Here is a 24,466-nt window from a genome sequence, read left to right on the forward strand (position 1 = left end):
GCTAGAAGGACTGAAGGGTCATATTCAGTACAGATAACTGGGGGTCACACATTTTGTAATACTTGTAGACAAAGGTTACTGCATTTGCACATACCAGGGGCTTCTTGAATTCCTTCATTCCAGGCCACAAGGTCCCCGTGTGCCATTCTGCCATCCATCTCTTTCAGCAGCTCCACACAAATTCCCCCAACCCCTCTCTCATGTTGGGACTCTGTGTACCCTCCTATTCTACCACTACAACCGGGGTCCTTCAACCTCCTCCCTGCCAGGGGTCTGTGTGCCTCCCACTCTCCATCTTCCCATACCAAGCTCCCCAATCTTCTCCCAAGGCCAGCAGTCAGTTCTCTGTGCCCTCCCATTACTCCTTCCCCCTATGTCAGAGGTTGTGTGTTCTCCCCACACCAGAGGATCCTGTGCACCCTCCCCATTCATCCTCCCACATTCCAGGATCCCCCATTCTACCACCCATAGAAGGGGCTCTGTGCATATCTGCTTTCCCCATTCCTCCTCTCCCACCATAGCAGGGTACCCCACACTTCATGCCAGAAGGGGTTGTGACCCCCCCCTTCCCCCTCTCATTCCAGTGTCCCCCATTCACCCCACCCCCAAGGGCTGTGCTCACACTCCTATTCCCCCCACTGTTATTTTTCCTTGTCTGGGAAGAAAGTCATTCAAGGTATTAAGATGTTAAACTCTGCTGGGAGGACACACAGAGATGAGCCAGGGATATTGTTATGCAGGATGGCATTAATGGGTGCCATCAACCTGTTGTTTGATCTAGAAATAATTGCAGAAGTGCTTTTCTAATTGGATAGCTGAGACTCCATATGTCTGCCATTTTTCCCCTTTCATTTCCCCCCCAAATCACTAGAATTCTGGCATTTGACCCTTGGCACTTCTCCTGTTATTTTGGAATTGATCAGATGTGGTGTTCTAAACTTACTGCATTACTGAGAAACAGAGAAATGCAGGTTAGTTGAATGTAAGGGCTTCAGCCAATAAACAAGACAGGTGATGTGTTAAAGAAAAACCTGGAGCGTTCCTTCAATACACTTGAAGCAATGTGGGTAATTACATGCTGAACAGCGGTCTCATCATATTTTTTAAAAGCAAGCTGGCTCTTTCAAGATCAAAAATCTTCATAAACCAGAAGTTAGGTGAAGAAATGGAAATATCCCAGCAGAGTATCAGTGCTCACCATTTTCCTCCTCCTGCAGGAAGCAACTGCATGCCATACATGAAAGCCTTACAGTGAAGGAGGTCAACCTCCCAGCAGTAGTTAGGCCACCTCTTTTGGGAAGCACATGACAGTGTCCTGTAAGATGTGTCACCAGGTCACCCCAAAAAAGTTACACCCAACTGACAAGCTTCAGGTCATGGCCCTGTTTTATCACTACAAATCTCTCCTCTCTGTTTAAAGTCAAAGATAAAGCAGTTTGGGTGAAATATGACCCTTACAATGGCTTACTTTGCTCATTATAAACATTAAGACCCTGAATCTCAGATGTGGTTTAATGGAGGCATTTCAGCCCTCTCTCGCTTTTCCTACTCCGAATTACTCAGTGAGACATCATCATGGAAGCAGCCTAGATCTATGCTCAAACCTGGGAGGCAGCAAAGGACGGAAGTCCATATCCAAAGGCCCAAACAGCCTGATTAAAAAGAAGATTACTTGGATTTCCACCCTATAACGAAATCTAGGACTTCTCTACTATTAATCACAAACAATTTGACAGGGAATTAATATAAACTGAGAATTTATCAATTCAGATCTTATTATGATTTTATATTTGTGAAATTTACTAGCTGCAGAAAACTATTAATAATGATTACAGAGGAAGACAACAGAGAATTCTAGGATGTCTCACACTTCTTGAGATTTAAATAAAAGGTTTTCTTCCTTCCCCAGGCCTGTTTTAGTTTCTTCATAACTTGCATTTTTCTCACCATAATCTAAAATATAATTGTAAAATTTCCAAACACCACACTCAAAGATGCAATGTGTTTCCATGTCTCTCTCCTGTCTCTCTTCCCTGCCTGAGCCACCCACAACCAGCATTTTATAGCACAGCCCTTTTCAAACTAAAAGTCTAAAACCTAGTACAGACATTTATATTTATCCCACTTTATACTTCCCTCACCGTCCTTGAGTATGTTCCATCATTTTCACCCCCTACTTCCCAACTGCATCATCTGTCAATTCATCGTTGATTTATATGGACAAATTTTTGCTCCTCCTCAGCCCAGGAGTAATTATAACCCACTTCTCACATGGGGAGCCTGGTACAACCCCGGTGTCCCCTGACCAGTGAAAGCTGGGCGGAGGGAGACGGGGAAGGGAGTGAGACACTCACTCGCAGAGGTCACAATCCCCCAGTACCCAGAGTTTGCGGTGCCCGGGGACTATAAGGAAATGACCACGCTTTATGCCGTGCAGCTAGACGCGTCCCCGCACAGAGAGGGGGCGGGGACACCACCCACTGGCTATGGGGCGGGCGGGGGGGAGGGGGGCCGGAGGAGAAAAAGAGTGGACCCATCCCTCTGATACATTGGACACCGGGCAGAGAAGCGGGTTAACTCTTCACCGGCCCCGCAGATACCCACACGGCGAGGCTTCCTCCCCTTCCCGGAGCCCCGTCACACGCCGCGCTCCGGCCGCCAGACACATGGGCCCGGCCCGGCCCCTCCCCTCACACACGGGGGCCGGGCCGCGCCCCTCCCCTCTCCGTCCCGCGTCGCCCCTCAGCCACATGGGCCTCCCCTCACCGGTCATTGAGCTGGTCCTCGGTGCCCGGCAGCGGGTGCACCACGAAGTGGATCGATGTCATGTTGCGCTCCCCCCGCCCGAGGCAGGCAGAGGCCGGGCACACAATGGGGGTGGGGGGGAGCTCGGCGTCTCCCCGGGGCGGCGGGGGCGCTCGCACCCGCAGGCAGAGTCCTTCCCTCACTACAGTGACGCGACGCGGAACGGGGTGCGGGGGCCCGCGACGGCAGCGCCAGGAAGAGACTTGCTCCGCGCCGCACTCACACACGCACCGCCATCTTAACTTCCAGCGGCCCCTTCTCCATCCTCCCTCCCCCCTCCTTGCGCCGCGCCGGGTTGGGCGGGGCGTCGATTGACCGACCGTGATGTAAGGCGCGCGCTTACTGGCGCGTGGGTGGCCCATCGGCGGTGTGTCTGTAAGGACGTAGCGGATTGGGCCAGTGAGTCTGTAAAGCGTGACTACGTCAGACGTGAAGTTCGTAGAGACCACGTGCTCTTGGGAGACGCTGCGGGAGGTTGGGGGTGGGGTTGCGGCGCGGGGGAGGGGAAGAGGGTGCGGCTGCGCGCCGCAGCCTGGCGGGGGGAGCGCGCGGCTCACTATGGCGGAGGGGAGGCCCAGGGTCCTGCGCGCGGCTCATGGCGGCAGCTTGAGGCCTCCCTCTGGCCTAGGCTGGTGTGTCTGGGCGCTGGGTCCGCCGCGGTCCTGCCTGGAGGGCGGTGCCGGCACAGACAGGTCGGGGTTCGGGGCCTCCGCTCTGCATCTGCCTCGGGCGGCGTCTGCCGGGGAACGCTGGGAGCCCAGGCCCGCGACGGCTGGAAGGCGCTGCCGAACGGGAGTCTGCGGCCCGTGAGGGGCTGGCTGTCCGCAGCAGGGGCCGGGCTCACGGTCCCCTCTGCCCGCCGGCGTCTAACCTCCACAGGTGCTAACTAACGGCACTGACAGTGGTGTCTGGGCGCTTAAATACTTGTGAGTGGACCAGGATAGCGATTACAATCGCGTTTGCCAACTAACCACTAGCTAATACAGCCGACAACTGATTCCAGAAGAGCCCTACGCTCTGTCTTGGGGTGTCTTGAAGACTTTTCCAACCAACAGGGTAGCAGGGAAGAATACCCTTTCTTTCCTTGCCCCAAGCAGCTGTAGTGTGTGGCCAGTTTAGCTCTGTTTCAATCATGTGAGCTGGACTGGGAGGGTGAGACCGAAACATAACTAAAGCGGTGTTAAAAGCCATCCACAGTTGCTTTGGAAAGGGGAGCGATATTCAATCGTGAGTGTGGTTTGAGCCTTAGATGTTGCCTTCCCAAGTCAGCATCTAGCCTAAGTTTACTGTTGCTGTACCCATTTGTAAGGATCGATAACTGCAACTACACTTGCAAAGACAGCAAGAGGGCTACTTTCACCAGCACTAAATTCAGTTGAATCGGATTTCCCTCCCCACTATTACAGACTACATGTATTTTCAACTTGTGTAGACAAGTGCACTGACTTGTCACAATTTAAAAAGCATTTGTTTAAAACATTTAGATCACTAACACCCTGGATTACCAAAATGGAAAATTGTAATTTAGTTGGTCAGCAGTTACAGTGCTTGCTATTTTGTTAGTTTGATCCAAAAAAGTTTCACTTTGGTTTATTTTTGTAATTGATCATGCTTCCACACACCAGGACAGTGTTGCAATGTATAGTTGCAAAATCACAGGGCTTTTAAAAAATATATGCATTTCTACAATGGAATAAATGTGTGGTCTCCTAGTCGAGTGTGCAATTTCCAACAGCAGCCAGAGCTACGGCTTTCAGAGAGTGGTTTATGAGGCCTGCCGTGAGCATATGTGCAGGGGAGATTCCACGTAGTTCTCAGCCTGATCTGTTAAGTATTGACTTAAGCCTTAAAGCACAAGATTTAATATCCCCTTCCAAAAATTATCTTTAATTATAACCGGATATTCTTTATCTCCATGAATATCCAATCCTTTGTATATATTAAAACAATCTTCCTCTAGCATTTAACAAAAAATGTCTTTACAAAAATGAAGTTTTGTCCAACTCTTTAACATCTCATCTACATAATGAGTATAACAGTCTTGGAGAGCCCAGTTGTAACTCTGGTCAAAATATATATCAAATTATTGTAAGCTAGTGATTCACTATTTTCAAGAGAATAAGTAATGATAGATAAGGTCAATTTCTTAATAGGCTATGCATTTCCACAACATTTCAGATACATAACCAACTGCACTAAGTTATAACAAGTGATTCTAGATCAGATGTCTGAAGAAAACATTTAAAGATTCCCTGAAATTGAACATTTCAGAAGTATTGATAAGATTATCTTAGTGAAGTCTGTGGTTCGATTTTCTTCAGTAATGTCACAAATTAAAGAGCAGTCTTGGTTACATCTTAAAGTTATCTTCTTTTGCCTTTCTCCATCCTTTTCACTCCTGCACTGAGAGAGAAATTTCCTTTTTTGTCTCTTCCCCCCACCCCCCTTTTGAAGTGCTCACACTTCAAGGAGTAGGGGGAAATGTTGCAAATGGATGTCTATAAAAAGAAAGCACAGTGCACCTGATCATTTTCTAGAGAGAACTGGCCTTCTACTAGTTAAATTGTTTCTTCAGCAGGAACACTAACTCCCCTCCTCTGCTGATATCTGGGAGGGTGTGGGGTGTCAGACCAACAGGGAACAGAGAGAACACATCTCTGCTTTGGGCATGAGCTGTCTTCTAGTAATGCTACTATGTTGTTAAAGGGAGTTTTCCCTTAGTGGAATGCGGGTGCTGCAGTGAACCTGAGCCCTCCAACTCCTCCCAGTGACAGGTTGGTCTGATCTAGCTCCCATACTTCTCCATCCCATCAGTTGTTTGTGGCATTAGCCTGCCACTGCTTACCAATCTCCCTGAACTTGGTGTGAGGGGGAAAATTCAGTAGTGTGCTAACAGTGCTATATTATATACACCTCTACCCTGATATAACATGAAATTCGGATATAACGCGGTAAAGGAACGCTCCAGGGAGGCCGGGCTGTGCACTCCGGTGGATCAAAGCAAGTTCGATATAACGCGGTTTCATCTATAATTCAGTACGATTTTTTGGCTCCTGAGGACAGCGTTATATCAGGGTAGAGGTGTATTTGCTTTCTCTGCATTTCTGTTTTTTATAATGTGTAATGTATGGTATTGAGGATGTTATCAATGCTAAACAAATACCTGTTTTAAGGAATGAAGGCACAGCATAGTAGACCTAGTTTCTATTCCTGGGACTCCCATAGATTTCCTGTGTGACCTAAGTTCTGGTAATAAAGTTAGTATCCACTTGATTTCCTCATTGTATGTTTGACCTCATCAGACTGTCAGATCAAAAATTCAGGAGATCAGCTTGCTTGGATAGCTTGCTTTTCAACAGCCTATGTGAAGAATTTTCAGTTGATCAGCCAGCAACACTACTCCTGAGGGAATTATGTGTCACAAAATTAAAAATTCTGCACACATTTTAAAATTCAGCAAATTTTATTTGTCAAAATAACACAATATAATCACATCATTTCAATTATTTTGGTAATTTATTTCAAAATACCTGTCAGCAAGTATGTCTGTAACGATACAGATTCGGGAAATGCTTTTTCTCAAGTAGATTCCTTACTAAGCATATTAGCACATTTATATGGCTCCACATGAGCGAGCAGGACAGAATCTCACACACGTGGGTGTGGATGACTCAATGGGGGATCCAGGTGCGGAGAGGGGATCTGAATGCACAGGGGCTCGGTGGGGGGTTCAGGGTGTAGGGGGAATAGGACTTGCAGGGAGGTCCAGGTGAAGGTGGTTGGAGATCTGCAGGGGGGTCTTGGGGGAGAGTCTGGGTGCTGGGGGAGTGGAGCTTGGTGGGGCTCAGTGGGATGGGAGTCCAGGTGTGGATCGCTTGGTGTGGTGATCCAAGTGCACGGGTTCAGCAGTGTGGGGGTTTGAATGTGTGTAGGGGGGCACAGAGGGGGATGGTCTGGGTGCATGGGTGGGGGTCTGGATGCAGGAGGGTGGACCTCGGTAGGGGTGGGGGCAGGGTCTGGGGGAGGTTGGGATGCACCAAGGTTGGGCAGATCCCTGTACTGTGACCCCTTCCACCCACAACTGGGAAGCAATGGAGGCAGGAAGCGGGAGGCAGAGCGGAGCTTCCTGCAGCAGCGGGAGGTTCCTGGGGGTGGTCTGACTCGGCCCCAGCAGCAGCCCATGCAGGGGAAGAGGAAGTCCTGTTCACCCACAGCCCAGCCAGAATTAGCAGCTGGAGGCCAGCGCATGATAGGAGCCACCAGCCCGGATGTCCCTGGCTCTGAGCACATGGCAATAGTGAGCAGGAGGGATAGAAAGAGCCAAGCTCTGCTCCCTGAGGTGCTGATTTACATCTTCCCCAGCTGCTTCTGACACCAGAACCTGATGCATCTCACCTCCTCCCCCCAGAACACTGTCCAGGAGTTTTTTCTGCAGGAAAAGAGTAAATTCTGTGGGGGACATTAAGGGAAAGTGTGGGACTCTTACTGAATGGGGGAGGCAACCTAGTGACAGATAATATGGAAAAAGCTAAAATACTCAATGCTTTTTTTGCCTTGGTCTTCACAGACAAGGTCAGCTCCCAGACTGCTGCACTGGGGAGCTGCCCTCAGTCGTGAAAGAAAAGGTTGAGGACTATTTAAAAAAGCTGGACATGCACAAGTCCAGGGGTCCGGTTGTAGTGCAGGGTGCTGAGGGAGTTGGTTGATGTGATTGCAGAGTCATTGGCTATTATCTCTGAAAACTTATGGTGAGCGGGGGAGGTCCTGCACGATTGGAAAAAGGCAAATATAGTGCCCATCTTTAACAAAGGGAAGAAGGAGAATCTGGGGAACTTCAGACCAGTCAGCCTCACCTCAGTCCCCGGAAAAAACATGGGGCAGGTCCTCAAGAAATCCATTTTGAAGCCCTTTGAGGAGAGGAAGATGATCAGGAAGAGTCAACATGGATTCACCAAGGGCAAGTCATGCCTGACCAACCTGATTGCCTTCTATGATGAGATAACTGGCTCTGTGGATATGGGGAAAGCACTGGACATGATATACCTTGACTTTAGCAAAGCTTTTGATATGGTCTCCCACAGTATTCTTGCCAGCAAGTTTAAAAAAAAGTATGGATTGGATGAATGGACTATAAGGTGAATAGAAAGCTGGCTAGATCATCAGGCTCAATGTATAGTGATCAACGGCTCGATGTCTAGTTAGCAGCCAGTATCAAGCTGAGTGCCCCACAGGTCGGTCCTGGGACTGGTTTGGTTCTGCATGATGGGATGGATTGCACCCTCAGCAAGTTTGTGGATGACACTAAACTGGGGGGAGAGGTAGATATGCTGGAGGGTAGGGATAGGGTCCAGAGTGACCTAGACAAATTGGAGGATTGGGCCAAAAGAAATCTGATGAGGTTCAACAAGGAAAAGTGCAGAGTCCTGCACTTAGGAAGGAAGAATCCCATGCACTGCTACAGGCTGGGGACTGACTGGCTAAGTGGCAGTTCTGCAGAAAAGGACCTGGGGATTACAGTGGACGAGAAGCTGGATATGAGTCAGCCTTCTTGGCAACAAGAGCACATTGTTAACGGCATATTGGGCTTCATTAGTTGGAGCATTGTCAGCAGATCGAGGGAAGTGATTATTCCCCTCTATTCGGCACTGGTGAGGCCACACCTGGAGTATTGCATCCAGTTTTGGGCCCCCCACTACAGAAAGGATGTGGACAAATTGGAAAGAGTCCAGTGGAGGGCAATGAAAATGATTAGGGGGCTGGGGCACATGACTTATGAGGAGAGGCTGAGGAAACGGCTTATTGAGTCTGCAGAAGAGAAGAGTGAGGGGGGGATTTGATAGCAGCCTTCAACTACCTGAAAGGGGCTTCCAAAGAGTATGGAGCTAGGCTGTTCTCAGTGGTGGCAGATGACAGAACAAGGAGCAGTGGTCTCAAGTTGCAGTGAGGAAGGTCTAGGTTGGATATTAGGAAAAACTATTTCACAAGAAGGTAGCGAAGCACTGAAATGGGCTACCTAGGGAGGTGGTGGAATCTCCATCCTTAGAGGTTTTTAAGGCCCAGCTTGACAAAGACCTGGCGGCTGGCTGGGATGATTTAGTTGGGGTTGGTACTGCTTTGAGCAGGGGGTTGGAGCAGGTCTCTTCCAATCCTCATCTTCTATGATTCTAATTCTGTGCTTGCGCAGTGGTGCAGAATTCCCCCGGGAGTACAACATGGATTGCCCTTTAACAGATCTTGCCAAGTGTAGCACATAAGCAAATCCTGCAGTCCTTACTCAGACCTAAGTCCAGTAAACTGGAATGGAAATTTTGTCCAGGTAAAAGATGGCAGGATTAGATTGCCATAATTAGAAACCCTCTCTTTTCAGAAGTATGATATATGATCAAACAATTTTAAAGAGAAGGTATCTTTCAGAATGGACCAGCTTCTATTACCACCAACTATCCCGCTATAATTTCTCTGCTGTGGAGAGTGAGTAAAATAATGAAAAAACAATATAAATTGTGTTTTATAATGGAGTTGACACCAATCTTTGTCTTTGATGGGACCTTAACATCTATGTGTAACTCAGCCTGTTTCCTAGCCCAGGGAGTTTCACCTCTTTGCATTTCTGCAGTTACATAACCCCAATCCCTAGACATCCCAACTTGCTTTCTCCTCCCTCCCCTCCTGATGCTCTAATGTCATCAGGTAGAGGTGTGATTCTAAACTTTGCTAATTTGAAACTTCTCCCTTTTTTCAGCACAGCTGCAATGAGCTATGCCAAGAAGGAGCCAGCATAGCTCACTGTTTTAGGATTTGGTGAACCTGTTTTCCAAATTCCATAACTTCTTTCATCACATGAGTCACTTGTAGTAAGGGTAGTCGCTATTATCAAACTATCTGAATATAGCACAACTTTGTTCTGCATTTATTCCCAAGGTGGGAGATGCACACCTTATTAGTTTTGTTATTACCCTCTTGTATTTATTTCCAGACAATAACTCCATTAAAAAGGGAGTTAGTTGAGAGTGCAAATCTGTAATTTAGAGCAGAAAAACATTACAATGATGTTGCAGTTATCCCAATACAAGCATTATTGACCCAGCATATTCGATGTTAAGGTTAAACTTAAAAGAAATCCTAGTATGTTAATGTAGAAATGCACAATTACGACACCAAAATAACTTCAATTCTCCCCTGTAGTGACACTATGCAATAATCATACATTTATGAATAAGGAATTTTAGTGTTTGTAGTCCCAGCTTAGATGGATTTTTTAAAATAGATTTTTTTCATTTTTTTACACTGTTTTGCCTCCTGGTGTCTCTGCAGGGCAGAGTTAAGATTGTTTGGATGCCTTAGTACTGCATTCCCTTATCACTCTTTGTTATTTCTGCAAATATTCTCCAGATCAAGCTCCCAGGCAACTGGACTCTGTTATGTACAGTTAGTACAGCTGAATGTTCTTTAAATCAGAATGACTGAAGTTGAAAGAGCAAGACCTACATCTGTTAATAATTCTGTCTGGATGCTTTGCAGCTCAGATTTCATTGATTTTATTTCAGACAATTCTCAAATACCTGCCTTCATTTCAGACATATTCCCATTCTCCATTGTACTGTGTTTGTGAGTAGAACATTGACTCATGGGGTGTTCTGCCACGGCTCTTGCTGCTTCTCTTAAGAAAGATCTTGTTACTAGCAATGTGTTTATATACAGGTGTTTGGAGGCCTCCAGACTCTAGTTAATTGGGGTCTCCTGGTTCTCTGAGTCATTTAAATTGGCAAATGCAAAGACTGATGAAGTGGAGCTCTCTTAAGGAGCAGTCAGCTTCTCACCCACTTTCTCTCTCTCACATGCACTATATGGAATTTAGGAGTTTATGAAAATTAGATAAAAGACAGGGGGGGGGGCCTGGAAACCCCCCTAAGGGAGCCTGCCTCTTCTGAGTCCTGCTGGTGGAATTCCATGTGGGCATTTTCTGTAGCCCTGTTTACATTTGGAATTATCTGAGAACATAAAAACGGCCATACTGGGTCAGACCAAAGGTCCATCTAGCCCAGTATCTTGCCTTCCAACAGTGGCCAAAGCCAGGTGCTTCAGAGGGAATGAACAGAACAGGTAATCATCAAGTGATCCATCCCCTGTCATCCATTCCCAGCCTCTGGCAAACAGAGGCTAGGGACACCATCACTGCCCATCCTGGCTAATAGCCATTGAGGGACCTATCCTCCATTAATTTATCTAGTTCTTTTTTGAACCCTGTCCTAGTCTTCTCTGGCAAAGAGTTCCACAAGTTGACTGTGCGTTGTGTGAAGAAATACTTCCTTTTATTTGTTTTTACCCTGCTGCCTATTAATTTTAGCCATTGGTGTAGCTGCATTAGCGTAAACCCCTGATGTAGACAAGGAAAGTCATGATTTGCTCCAGTGGAATTTACCCCACTTGAAACCAGGATAAACTCCGCTAGTGCAAATATCAGCTTGCTTTCTTTACAGTAGAGGTTTGCACTGATGCTGCTATGCTGATGGCTAAAAAAAAGGTAACTAATTCCAAGCATAGACAAGACTCAAGAGTGCTTCATCCATCAGAGAAAACTAGCAGTTTATGGATTATTTTGTTGTTCTGATATTGTTTTGGAACAATGGACACAAATGGAATTTCCAACTGGCTGTCAGTAGTGTCCCTTACTTATCAATAAGGCCTAATTAATGTATAGCACTGAGTCAATTTTCTTATTTTTATTTATAATTTCAATTTCAGGATAGCAGTAAGGTCCAGATCCACAAAGGTACATAAATGTCTAAGTCCCAGATTTGACTCCACTCCGATTCACAGAACTCCCACCAACCCGTCGATGAATAAGCTCACTGTGCACCTAAGTTTTCAGGGTAAAAGTTCCCTCTGCATCCATGTTGCTCCCTTACTCTAGGTGTCCAGATGCCTTTTTCCACCAGCAAGCCCCAGAGTGATTCACAACCCTGGGGAAGATGAGCATTCATCTACCAGTGTTGCATGTGGGGCCGAATTCAGTAGGTGTGTTTAGCTGCTGCCTATCTGCTCGGGTTCCATTCAAATACTGGCTGCCAGAAGAGGACATGGTTGTGCCACTTTATAACTTTTATCCCACTGATTAGCGCACTTGTCTGGGGTGTGGGAGAAGCAGGTCTACAGTACGACTTTAATTCGGATTTAGCAGCATTAATTCGAATTAACCCTGCACCTGTCCACACAACGACAGCATTTAATTCGAAATAAAGGGCTCTTTAAATCGATTTCTGTACTCCACCCCGACGAGCGGAGTAGCGCCAAAATCGATTTTATCATTTCGAATTAGGGTTAGTGTGGCCGCAATTCGATGGTATTGGCCTCCGGGAGCTATCCCACAGTGCACCATTGTGACCGCTCTGGACAGCAATCTGAACTCGGATGCACTGGCCAGGTAGACAGGAAAAGCCCCGCGAACATTTGAATTTCATTTCCTGTTTGCCCAGCGAGGAGAGCACAGGTGACCACAGATAGCTCATCAGCACAGGTAACTATGCAGGCCGATAATCGAAAAAGAGCACCAGCATGGACCGTACGGGAGGTACTGGATCTGATCGCTATATGGGGAGAGGATTCAGTGCTATCAGAACTTCGTTCTAAAAGACGAAATGCCAAAACTTTTGAAAAAATCTCCAAGGGCATGATGGAGAGAGGCCACAATAGGGACTCAGATCAGTGCCGCGTGAAAGTCAAGGAGCTCAGACAAGCCTATCAAAAAACAAAGGAGACAAACGGTCGCTCCGGGTCAGAGCCGCGGACATGCTGCTTCTACGCTGAGCTGCATGCAATTCTAGGGGGGGCCGCCACCACTACCCCACCTGTGACCGTGGATTCCGGGTCGGGGATAGTCTCATCAGCTACACCTGATGATTCCGCAGATGGGGAAGAGGAGGAGGAGGAGGAGGAGGACAAGCTTGCAGAGAGCACCCAGCACTCCGTTCTCCCCAACAGCCAGGATCTTTTTCTCAGCCTGACTGAAGTACCCTCCCAACCCTCCCAAGCCAGTATCCAAGACCATGACCCTATGGAAGGGACCTCAGGTGAGTTTACCTTTTAAAATATAAAACTTGTTTTAAAAGCAAGCGTTTTTTAATGATTACTTTGCCCTGAGGACTTGGGATGCATTCGCGGCCAGTACAGCTACTGGAAAATTCTGTTAACGTGTCTGGGGATGGAGCGGAAATCCTCCAGGGACATCTCCATGAAGCTCTCCTGGAGGTACTCCAAAAGCCTTTCCACAAGGTTTCTGGGCAGTGCAGCCTTATTCCATCCTCCATGGTAGGACACTTGACCACGCCATGCTTGCAGCAAGTAATCTGGTATCATTGCCTGACAAAGCCTGGCAGTGTATGGTCCCGGTGTTTGCTGGCATTCAAGCAACATCCGTTCTTTATCTCGCTGTGTAATCCTCAGGAGAGTGATATCGCTCATGGTAACCTGGTTGAAATGCGGGAACTTAATTAAGGGGACAGAGGTGGCCGTTCCTACTGGGCTGTTTGCCTGTGGCTGAAAAGAAATCCTTCCCTGCAGTTAGCCAAGCGCAGGGGGGGGGAATTGGTCCTGAGCTTTTCGTGTTTGGCTAGCAGGGATCTTCCCTGTTACCAGCCACATGGTGGGGGGAGGGGTACAGCGATCATCCCAGAGAATTCATGGCGGGAGGGAGGGCGGGGGGGTTAGTTTGGTTTCTGCAGGGATCTTCCCTGATACCTGCCACGCGGTGGGGGGAGGGATAAAGCGATCATCCCAGAGAATTGGATGGGGGGGGGCTAGTTTGTTTTCTGCTGCTGAAGGTTAACAGGAAAACCGCAGCAGTCAACGGGCTTTGCTTGGTATGTGGGAAAGGAGGGCGCAGAAGCTGAAAGACGATGGCTTACCATGGCTGCATGCAAGCTGAATTCTGTTGCCCAGACCTGCGTCTGTGATCTCTAACACCAAAGCCACAGGCACTCAATATTAAGATGGAAAATGCGACCTTGTACTGAAATCACATGTGCTATGTAATGTGAATAGTGTTTTTCACCATGAAAGAGTATAAGCATTGTTCTGTAAAATGTATCGTTTTAAAAACTTCTCTCCTTTTTTTCAACCCTCCCTCCAGCAGCTGCAAATTTTTCAAGCCTCCCTCCTCCATCCCGAAGGCTATCTCAGATAAGGCGTCGGAAAAAGAGGAAGCGAGATGACACGTTCGCGGAAATAATGGAATGCACCCACAATGAAAGAGCTCATTTGAATGAGTGGAAGGACACTGTATCTAAATTTAGGAAAGATGCCAGTGAACGTGAGGTCATGAGGGATGCTCGAGATGAGAGGTGGCAGGCTGCAACGCTGGGGCTGCTGCGTGAGCAAACGGACATGCTCCGGCGTCTGGTGGAGCTTCAGGAACGGCAGCAGGATGACAGAGTGCCGCTGCAGCCGCTGTATAACCTCCCTCCCCCCTCACCATGTTTCATATCCTCCTCACCCAGACGCGGGGGGGGAGACTCCGTGAACCCTCCCACTCTACCCCAGTGGACAGCCCAACCAAAAGTCTGTCATTATATTGAATTTGTTCAGTGGCCTTTTACTTCCCTCCTGTCCTCCTCCCAAACCTCACCCAGATTACCTTGTTGGTTCTCTCCCTATGATTATAATCAGTTAATAAAGAATACATGATTTTTAAACGATAGTGACTTTATTTCCTTTGAAAGAAAGCTGGGGGAACGGGAAGGGTGGGTTCCTTACAGAGAATGAATGAGTCAATAAAGGGGGCGGGTTTTCATGAAGGAGAAACAAACAGAAATTTCACACTGTAGCCTGGCCAGTCATGAAACTGGTTTTCAAAGCCTCTCTGATGCACAGCGCTTCCTGGTGTGCTCTTCTAATCGCCCTGGTGTCTGGCTGCACGTAATCAGCAGCCAGGCGATTTGCCTCAGCCTCCCACCCTGCCATAAAGGTCTCCCCCTTACTTTCACAGAGATTGTGGAGCACACAGCAAGCAGAAATAACAATGGGGAGATTTCTTTGGCTGAGGTCAAAGCGAGTCAGTAGCGATCGCCAGCGACCTTTTAAACGGCCAAATGCACATTCTACCACCATTCTGCACTTGCTCAACCTGTAGTTAAACAGCTCCTGACTCCTGTCCAGGCTGCCTGTGTATGGCTTCATGAGCCATGGCATTAAGGGGTAGGCTGGGTCCCCAAGAATAACTATAGGCATTTCAACATCCCCAACGGTTATTTTCTGGTCCGGGAAGTAAGTCCCTTGCTGCAGCCCTTTAAACAGAGTAGTGTTCCTGAAGACGCGAGCATCATGAACCCTTCCCGGCCAGCCCACGTTGATGTTGGTGAAACGTCCCTTGTGATCCACAAGTGCTTGCAGCACCATTGAAAAGTACCCCTTGCGGTTTATGTACTGGGTACCCTGGTGCTCCGGTGCCAAGACAGGGATGTGGGTTCCATCTATCGCCCCACCACAGTTAGGGAATCCCATTGCAGCAAAGCCATCCACTATGACCTGCACATCTCCCAGAGTCACTAGCTTTCGTAGCAGCACCTCAGTGATTGCTTTGGCTACTTGCATCACAGCAGCCCCCACAGTAGATTTGCCCACTCCAAATTGATTCCTGACTGACCGGTAGCTGTCTGGCGTTGCAAGCTTCCACAGGGCTATCGCCACTCGCTTCTCAACTGTGAGGGCTGCTCTCATCTTGGTATTCTGGCGCTTCAGGGCAGGGGAAAGCAAGTCACAAAGTTCCAAGAAAGTGCCCTTACGCATGCGAAAGTTTCGCAGCCACTGGGAATCATCCCACACCTGCAACACTATGCGGTCCCACCAGTCTGTGCTTGTTTCCTGGGCCCAGAATCGGCGTTCCACGGCTATAACCTGCCCCATTAACAGCATGATCTGCAAAGCACCGGGTCCCGCGGTTCGATAAAATTCCATGTCCATATCCTCATCACTCTCACCGCCGCGCTGCCGTAGCCTGCTCCTCGCCGCCTGGTTTTCCAGGTTCTTGTTCAGCATAAACTGCACGATAAGGCGCGAGGTATTTACAATGTTCATGACTACTGTCTTGAGCTGAGCGGGCTCCATGCTGGCTGTGGTATGGCGTCTGCACTGTTCACCCAGGAAAAAAGCGTGAAATGGTTGTCTGCCGTTGCTTCCTGGAGATGGGGGAGGATATACCCAGAACCACCCGCGACAATGTTTTTGGCCCCATCAGGCATTGGGATCTCAACCCAGAATTCCAATGGGCGGAGGAGACTACGGGAACTATGGGATAGCTATGGGATAGCTACCCACAGTGCAACGCTCTGGAAATCGACGCTAGCCCCAGTACATGGACGCACACCGCCGAATTAATGTGCTTAGTGTGGTTGCATACATTCGAATTTATACAACCTGTTTTCCAAATTCGAATTATATACATTTGGATTAATCCCGTAGTGTAGACATACCCTTAATCTAGGTGTCCAGATGCCTATTTCCACCAGCAAGCCCCAGAGTGATTCACGACCCTGGGGAAGATGAGCATTCATCTACCAGTGTTGCATGTGGGGCCGAATTCAGTAGGTGTGCTTAGTTGCTGCCTATCTGCTCGGGTTCCATTCAAATACTGGCTGCCAGAAGAGGAGATGGTAGTGCCACTTTATAACTTTTATCCCACTGATTAGCGCACTTGTCTGGGGTGTGGGAGAAGCAGGTTCAATTCAATTTGAACAGGGTGTGACTCAGGGCAGCCCTCACTGAGAATGCCAAGGTTAGGGCAGGCTGCAAAAAGGAGAGCAGATACTTCCAAAACTGGTGGTTAACACTGAAGTTAAATTCACCAACCAGTCACACACAGTACTTCTGATCTTCCACACTGGTTATCAAGAAGTTTTTAAAAAAAGAAATCATACAGAACCCTTTATTGCATTCCAGTTCACTGGCTCCTAATCAGCACCTAGGTCCTGTACAGTGAGAAGTTATTTAAAAACTCTGCTCACAATACAAAATGTTCTTCTGACCCCAAAGGGTCAGCTACATTACCAGGTCAATATTAGTTTGTATCTTACCCTAACTATCACACTGCCAGCCAATCCCTTAGTGTCTAAAACTAAAGGTTTATTACAAAGAAAAAAAGAAAGAACAAGAAGAGAGTTATTAAATGGTAAAGTAATCAGCTACATACAGAAACTTCAGAGTCTATACATCAGGTTCTTAGCAGTATTGGTGAGTTTGCTGCTTTAAAGTTCCTCTGGAACACATCCACAGGTTGGTTGCATCATTCAATCCTTTGTTCAGCGCTTTGTTTGTAGAAAAGTTACTCCACAGGTAAGAAGCAGGAGTGAAGACAAAATGGAGAAGATGAAGCTACTTTTTGTAGTCTTTTGCCACACGGCTTGTACTTCCTTTGTCCCAAACACAAACTTCCAGCACATGGCATGGCATGGAAAAGAGTTCTGTGTCCACAGGCATACCACATGCCTTGCTGACTCATAAGGTGTATTCCCTCGTTCCTTTCAATGGGTTCATTGTACAATGGATGACCAGATGAGATGAAGAAAATATCAGGACACTGGGGAGGGGGCAAAAAAAAAAAAAAAAAAAAAGTCGAGTGCTGCCGGCAGAGCCAAAAAAACCAACAAAAAAGCTGAGTGCTAATGCCAATCTATCTGAGGGTGTCACCCAGAAACACAGCCCAAGTTTGGAAATACAGATGTACCCTACATATCTATAACTCATAATACGAAGGTGACACAAACGTATAAACAGGATTATCATACTTGGCAAATCATAACTTTTTCACAGATACCTTTCATGGCATATCTGGTCAGATTCCTTGCAATTTTATAATATTGATGTTAATTATATCATAAAGTGTCTCCTATATTTCATATAGCATCACACAGGAGTCTGCCACCTCTTAGGAGAGGGATGTAGCCACTGAGCTAGGGGATATTCTGGTGTGGGGCTTCCTTAGTCTCTCTTGTTGAAACTGTTCCACTATGACTAAATAATGAAAGAGCGGTTGATTCGTGGACTGGCCCCTGGCTCTCCCAGGTGGGTAAACACTGGACTACACAGTCATTCTTGCTTTCTGTCCAGCCACGTGACTATTTAAGTATTTATCCACAGTGGAACAGTCATGCCTCTCTCTCTCTGAGACAGGCAGGGCTTAGGACACACCATTCTCCTCATCATCTTCCATTGGCTAGCTTAGGCATGGAGCCAACTACCATGCTGACTTTGCGGATTGCATTCTAAGGCACCTCTCTCTCCCCATTCAAAATTTGTGTAGGACCCGTAACACAGCTTTGTGGATCACAGTATTGTTCCTGTGTTTTCTAGGTTCCTAAAAGTTAGGTGCTGTGATTCTCAGCATTGCAAGCCCTAAATCCCTGTAGTCACAATATCTTTCATGTTTTTGTCACGCCATGAACATTTTTCTCAGTAAAGAATGATGTGTATAGATGGACGGCAGCATTTAAGAGTCTCCCGGCTGAGTAGAAGTGAATCTTTCAGATGTCAGCACAACTTATTCCCATGAGGGGTACTGGAACAGAGGGGCCGGGGGGCCATGGCCTTCCCATTTTTTACCACCCATAAGGGCAAGCGATAGGGACAGAGGGCAGAGAGGAGCAAGCGGGGGGTGGAGCAGTGGGGGAAAGAGGCAGTGCAGGGGTAAGGCCTTGTGAGGAAGGGGTGGTGTAAGGGCAGGGGCTCGGGGGCAATAGCCATCCAAGGTCAGGGCTTCAGGGAGAATGGGCGGGGCCATGGTTCAGGCACTGGTGGACCCCCACTTTTAGGGAGCTTCTGCCACCCTGATTCCCACCATTCTCGCATTTTAAGGACATCAAAAAGACATTAAGGAAAACTTCAATAATGTAAGAGGTACTCTAATCACTATATCTGATTACAAAATAAATGTAATTAAAAACAGTAAAAAATGCATTTACTAACATGAAACAAATTAAAACATGCTTTAAATATGATTTTCTTAAAAAAATTAACAAATAATCACAGTAAGTCTGATGGAGTAGGCTAGACACAGGAAATATATCTCACTATGTCACACTTCCCATAACTAAATGATGCCACTGGGTACCTTAGGTCTAGTTTACACTAGAAAAGGTTTGTTGATATAGTCATACTTGTATAGCTATACCAGCAAATCCTCCTAATATAAGCATACAGTATATTATACTGGCCAAAAAAAAAAAAGAAGGGGGGGGGGTTCTGGTTCCTCAAACAAAATAAGCTATACTGGTGTCATAGGGTGGCCAGCTCCAGAGCGCCTCCTCTTGGCCTCAGGGTGGCCCTGCATGCAATCCCCTGCCTCCATTTCCCTCTTCCAGCGGCCTCAATAACACCACACAAGCTTTCAAAGTAGAAATATCCTTTTGTGGGGTTAATTTATTACAGAAGTCCCACAATGCATTCAAATTTGGACATGTGCTTCTGAATAAACTGAAGTTCAGTTCGAGCCTGTGCAGTGAGATTGAGAGATTCAAGCTCATTTAAAGCCTTTCTCACTGAACTCAAATGCTGCGCAACTAGTTGAACACCATCAATCTGTGCAGACCATCTAGTTTTTGACATCCCATGCAGTGAACAGGAAGATACTGCTTCAGAATTTCCCACCTTCGTGGACTGCTACTGAAGAGATTGTACATTTGCTGAACAGTTCCAAACTAAGTAAGTGCGCCTTGCATGATTCATCACAGTCAACACCTACAAGGTTTAGTGTGTGGTTTCCACAGCTGGAGAAAATACAGTTTGAATTATGTTCAAGCAGTTCTGTTTGAACACCTTTGTACTTCCCAGCCATATTAGATCAATTTTCATAGATTTTTCAAGTCTATATTGGTCAAGCCTAACTTAGAACCTTCTAGAATTGCTGTTACTCGAGCAGCAATTTCCTTTCCATTTTTTCTTGTGAAATTATCAAACAAAATAATCCCTTCTTCCATCAAAAATTTTGAGCTGTCTGCAATCTTAACATATTGAATAACCATAGTAGTCTGTTCCTTGTGAGAACAATCTGGAGTGGCATCAACAATGATTGAAAAATACTTGGCATTTTGAATCTCATCAAGAATTGTTGTTTGTACGAATGACCCACATAGCTCAATAAACTTATTTTGTATGTGTGCGGAGAGATAATTGACTTGCACGCGCTTTTGACTCTCTTGCAATTCTCGAACGTGTTTAACATGCTCTAATAAAAGTGGGTCATATTTGTGGAGGAGCTAAACTATGCCTAGAAAGTTTCTATTTGCACGATCACCAATACGTTGACTGGAACCAAAGAAAACCAATCCCCACTCAGAAAGAAAAAGGATGACATTCAGGATGCGCTCAAGAAGTTTTTTCCAGTTATTAGTTTCTGTAGAGAGTTCAGTCAACAGTAAATTCTCAACTGAACTTTCAGCTGATGCTACCCTACTGGCTGATTTCCATGCAACATTGTTTTCTTTGTGTGACGTTGAACTCTCATATGATGGTATTCAGTCTTTCAACTTCCTTCAACCTCTGTTGATGCTCCATCCTGATTGATCAGAGAGAACTGATGCATTTCCAGCACTTCTGTTCAAAATGAAGCAGAGTGCACAGTACAGAGATTGTTTTTCCCAACTAAAGCATAACTAGTCTCTTGTGCAGGTCTCACCATTTGGAAGAGTTTATGTCAGCAGACGAGTAGGGAAAGCATGATTATCAGCATTTCGTGGAATGTTACTTGGAATTTCAAAACAACTAATTTGAAGAAAAGATTGCATTTGGGCAGCATTGCTCTTGTCAATAATTCTAATGTCAGTCACAGTCAGACTTGTAGTACTCATGAATTGCTCTTGCTGTGTAAGATCTACATCTTCCTGTTGTTGTTGAGTTTCTTGATGGTACACAGGATCTTCTGCTGCATCTGTTACTGTTGGCACATCTCCTTCTTGACTATTGTCCTCATGTTCAGGTATTGGCATTGAAATATCACCTGTTGGAGTTGTGGAGTTTTCATTGTCTGTAGTATTGTTTGTTGGGTAAGGTGTGTTTTCCAGTGGCTTGAGAAATGAAGTTATTGGCTTTGAGCTCTTAACTGCTGCTTCACTCAGTTGTTTTTGCCGTCTCTTGCTTACACCACTTTCAAATCTCCTCTTCATAGTGATCTATCTGGTCAATATGTAGCCTATCCACACTTGAAATATTCTGCTGTAAATAAGTAGCTTATCTACACTTGAAAACTTCTACTGTAAACATGTACACAAATGCTGAATAATGGTACACAGATGCTGAAAAGACTTAAAACAAAGGAATCCAAATTAAGAACACAAAATGAAACAGTCAGGTTATTATCCTTATCACTGAATCAAAAATCAAGCACACAAGGTATAATATAACAGGCTGAGCTGAAGACAAAGGGATGACATATATATAGTAAACACAGACATGGATACAGAGAGAGGGATAATGTCCAAAAATTTCAAATGTGCGTCCTCACGAAACTCACTGTACAAGATTTTCCTCACAAATTTTCACCTTGAATCTGGGCCTATAGACTACGAAAGCCTATGATGATGGCCAAGCTACCACGCTAGGGCTCCACCAACCAACCAGTCACCTCTTTTAGCTACCATATGCTACCATAATACCGAGGAATTCTCACACATAAATAATTCCTTAATCAACTAGACATAAAACTATAAAGACACTAAAATGTAACAATTCTCTACCTTTCAACACACACTTGAGCCAGCACCAGCCACTAGTAGTGAAAAATCCATTGCTATCTACATACTGCACAGGCCACAGTGAGAGATTATGCCATACACTATCAAAGAAACTGAGGAACCACCTGATCAGCATCCTATACAGCAAACAGGAAAACATCAAGAAAGAGCTCTCCAACCTGGAGACTTTCATAAATAACCAACCCTCCACACAAATGGACTTTACTAAAATAAGACAGGAGATCTCCATTACACACTTCACCTCTCTACAAAGGAAAAAGGACCATAAGCTGTCTAAAATCCTACCTGCCACATGGGGCCACAACAGGGGTACCCTTAACTCACCCAGCAATATTGTCAATTTATCCAGCTACACACTCAACCCAGCAGAAGAGTCTGTCCTATCTCGGGGACTCTCTTTTTGCCCCAGCACCCCCACGAACATGATACAGTTCTGCGGTTATCTGGAAGCCTACTTTCGCCGCCTCCGACTCAAAGAATACTTTCAAGATAACACTGAACAGCACACTGATACACAGATACCCTCCCACCAACAACACAGGAAGAAGAACTCCACATGGACTCCTCCTGAGGGTCGAAATGACAGTCTGGACCTATACATAGAATGCTTCCGCCGACGTGCACAGGCAGAAATTGTGGAAAAACAACATCGCTTGCCTCATAACCTAAGTCATGCAGAATGCAATGCCATCCACAGCCTCAGAAACCTCCCTGACATTATCATCAAAGAGGCTGATAAAGGAGGTGCTGTTGTCATCATGAACAGGTCTGACTACCAGGAGGAGGCTGCCAGACAACTCTCCAATACCAAATTCTACAGGCCACTTTCCTCAGATCCCACTGAGGAATACACTAGGAAACTGCACTATCTACTCAGGACACTCCCTACACTAACACAGGAACAAATCAACATATCCTTAGAGCCCCAACCGGGGTTATTCTATCTACTACCCAAGATCCACAAACCTGGAAATCCTGGACGCCCCATCATCTCGGGCATTGGCACTCTCACTGAAGGACTGTCTGGATATGTGGACTCCCTATTCAGACCCTACGCCACCAGCACTCCCAGCTATCTCCGTGACACCACTGATTTCCTGAGAAAACTACAATGCATTGGTGACCTCCCAGAAAACACCATCCTAGCCACCATGGATGTGGAGGCTCTCTACACAAACATCCCACACACAGATGGAATACAAGCTGTCAGGAACAGTATCCCTGATGATGACACAGCACAGCTTGTTGCTGAGCTCTGTGACTTTATCCTCACGCACAATTATTTCAAATTTGGTGGCAATATATACCTCCAGACCAGTGGCACCGCCATGGGCACCCGCATGGCCCCACAATATGCCAACATTTTTATGGCTGACCTGGAACAACGCTTCCTCAACTCTCGTCCACTCACGCCCCTTCTCTACCTACGCTACATTGATGACATCTTCATCATCTGGACCCATGGGAAGGAGACCCTGGAAGAATTCCACCATGATTTCAACAGCTTCCACCCCACCATCAACCTCAGCCTGGACCAATCTACACGGAAGGTCCACTTCCTAGACACCACAGTACAAATAAGCGATGGCCACGTTAACACCAACCTATACCGAAAACCTACCGACCGCTACGCCTACCTTCATGCCTCCAGCTTCCACCCCGGACACACCACACAATCCATCGTCTACAGCCAAGCGCTGAGGTACAACCGCATCTGCTCCAACCCCTCAGACAGAGACCAACACCTACAAGATCTTCACCAAGCATTCTCAAAACTACGATACCCACACAAGGAAATAGAGAAACAAATCAACAGAGCCAGACGTGTACCCAGAAGCCTCCTGCTACAAGACAGGCCCAAAAAAGAAACCAATAGAACTCCACTGGCCATCACCTACAGTCCTCAGCTTAAACCTCTCCAACACATCATCAGTGATCTACAACCCATCCTGGACAATGATCCCTCACTTTCACAGACCTTGGGAGGCAGGCCAGTCCTCGCCCACAGACTACACACCAACCTTAAGCATATTCTCACCAGCAACCACGCACCGCACCATAACAACTCAGGAACCAACCCATGCAACAAACCTCGATGCCAACTCTGCCCACATATCTACACCAGCAACACCATCACAGGACCTAACCAGATCAGATACAACATCACTGGCTCATTCACCTGCACGTCCACCAATGTTATATATGCCATCATGTGCCAGCAATGCCCCTCTGCTATGTACATTGGCCAAACTGGACAGTCACTACGCAAGAGGATAAATGGACACAAGTCAGATATCAGGAATGGCAATATACAAAAACCTGTAGGAGAACACTTCAACCTCCCTGGCCACATAATAGCAGATGTAAAGGTAGCCATCTTACAGCAAAAAATCTTCAGGACCAGACTCCAAAGAGAAACTGCTGAGCTCCAGTTCATTTGCAAATTTGACACCATCAGATCAGGATTAAACAAAGACTGTGAATGGCTATCCAACTACAGAAGCAGTTTCTCCTCCCTTGGTGTTCACACCTCAACTGCTAGCAGAGCACCTCACCCTCCCTGATTGAACTAACCTCGTTATCTCCATACTGATTTATACCTGCCTCTGGAAATTTCCATTACTTGCATCTGAAGAAGTGAGGTTCTTACCCACGAAAGTTTATGCTCCCAATACTTCTGTTAGTCTTAAAGGTGCCACAGGACCCTCTGTTGCTTTTTACAGATTCAGACTAATACGGCTACCCCTCTGATACTTGATAGTAGTGGTTTGTTTATATAATCAGCTGATCTGAGAGGACATGTTCATCACGGTCTAATCTTGTGCCATCAGAACCGATATATTTTTATTAATATTTGTGAACATTTTTAGCTCTCTAATATGACAAAATCTATATCAGTTAACAAAAAAATTATGTCTTTTAAC

At 46.3% G+C, this 24,466-nt stretch overlaps 2 protein-coding genes across 23 annotated transcripts in view; one reads left to right on the forward strand and one right to left on the reverse strand.

The window, feature by feature from the left end:
* The window catches only part of UBR5 (ubiquitin protein ligase E3 component n-recognin 5), a 137,716-nt gene extending 134,616 nt beyond the window's left edge, over positions 1–3,100 (reverse strand). For 17 of the 22 annotated variants that reach the window (XM_065582226.1, XM_065582227.1, XM_065582225.1 and 14 more), the window contains exon 1: positions 2,767–3,099. In XM_065582226.1, the coding sequence (XP_065438298.1) occupies positions 2,767–2,828 (62 nt within the window). In that variant the 5' untranslated portion in view covers positions 2,829–3,099. Of the gene's footprint in view, positions 1–2,766 lie in introns of all 22 variants that reach the window. The other 5 variants (XM_065582241.1, XM_065582238.1, XM_065582230.1 and 2 more) reach the window with 2 other exon arrangements.
* Positions 3,101–12,176: 9,076 nt separating this feature from the next.
* Positions 12,177–18,155, forward strand: LOC135981208 (uncharacterized). Its single transcript, XM_065582476.1, has 3 exons — positions 12,177–12,875; positions 13,934–14,302; positions 18,148–18,155. Exons 1-3 carry the CDS (start codon positions 12,329–12,331, stop codon positions 18,153–18,155), a joined length of 924 nt encoding a protein of 307 aa, XP_065438548.1. The 5' UTR covers positions 12,177–12,328.
* The last annotated feature ends 6,311 nt before the right edge of the window (positions 18,156–24,466 follow it).

Source organism: Chrysemys picta, chromosome 2 (genome assembly GCF_011386835.1).
Source record: "Chrysemys picta bellii isolate R12L10 chromosome 2, ASM1138683v2, whole genome shotgun sequence".
NCBI classification, from domain to species: domain Eukaryota; kingdom Metazoa; phylum Chordata; order Testudines; family Emydidae; genus Chrysemys; species Chrysemys picta.

Excerpts from the sequence above, each read along its gene's own strand:
- LOC135981208 (XM_065582476.1), top strand. The coding sequence starts at position 12,329 with ATGCAGGCCGATAATCGAAAAAGAGCACCAGCATGGACCGTACGGGAG. Across the intron at positions 12,876-13,933 it reads CCCTATGGAAGGGACCTCAG|CAGCTGCAAATTTTTCAAGC; the intron begins GTGAGTTTACCT and ends CCCTCCCTCCAG.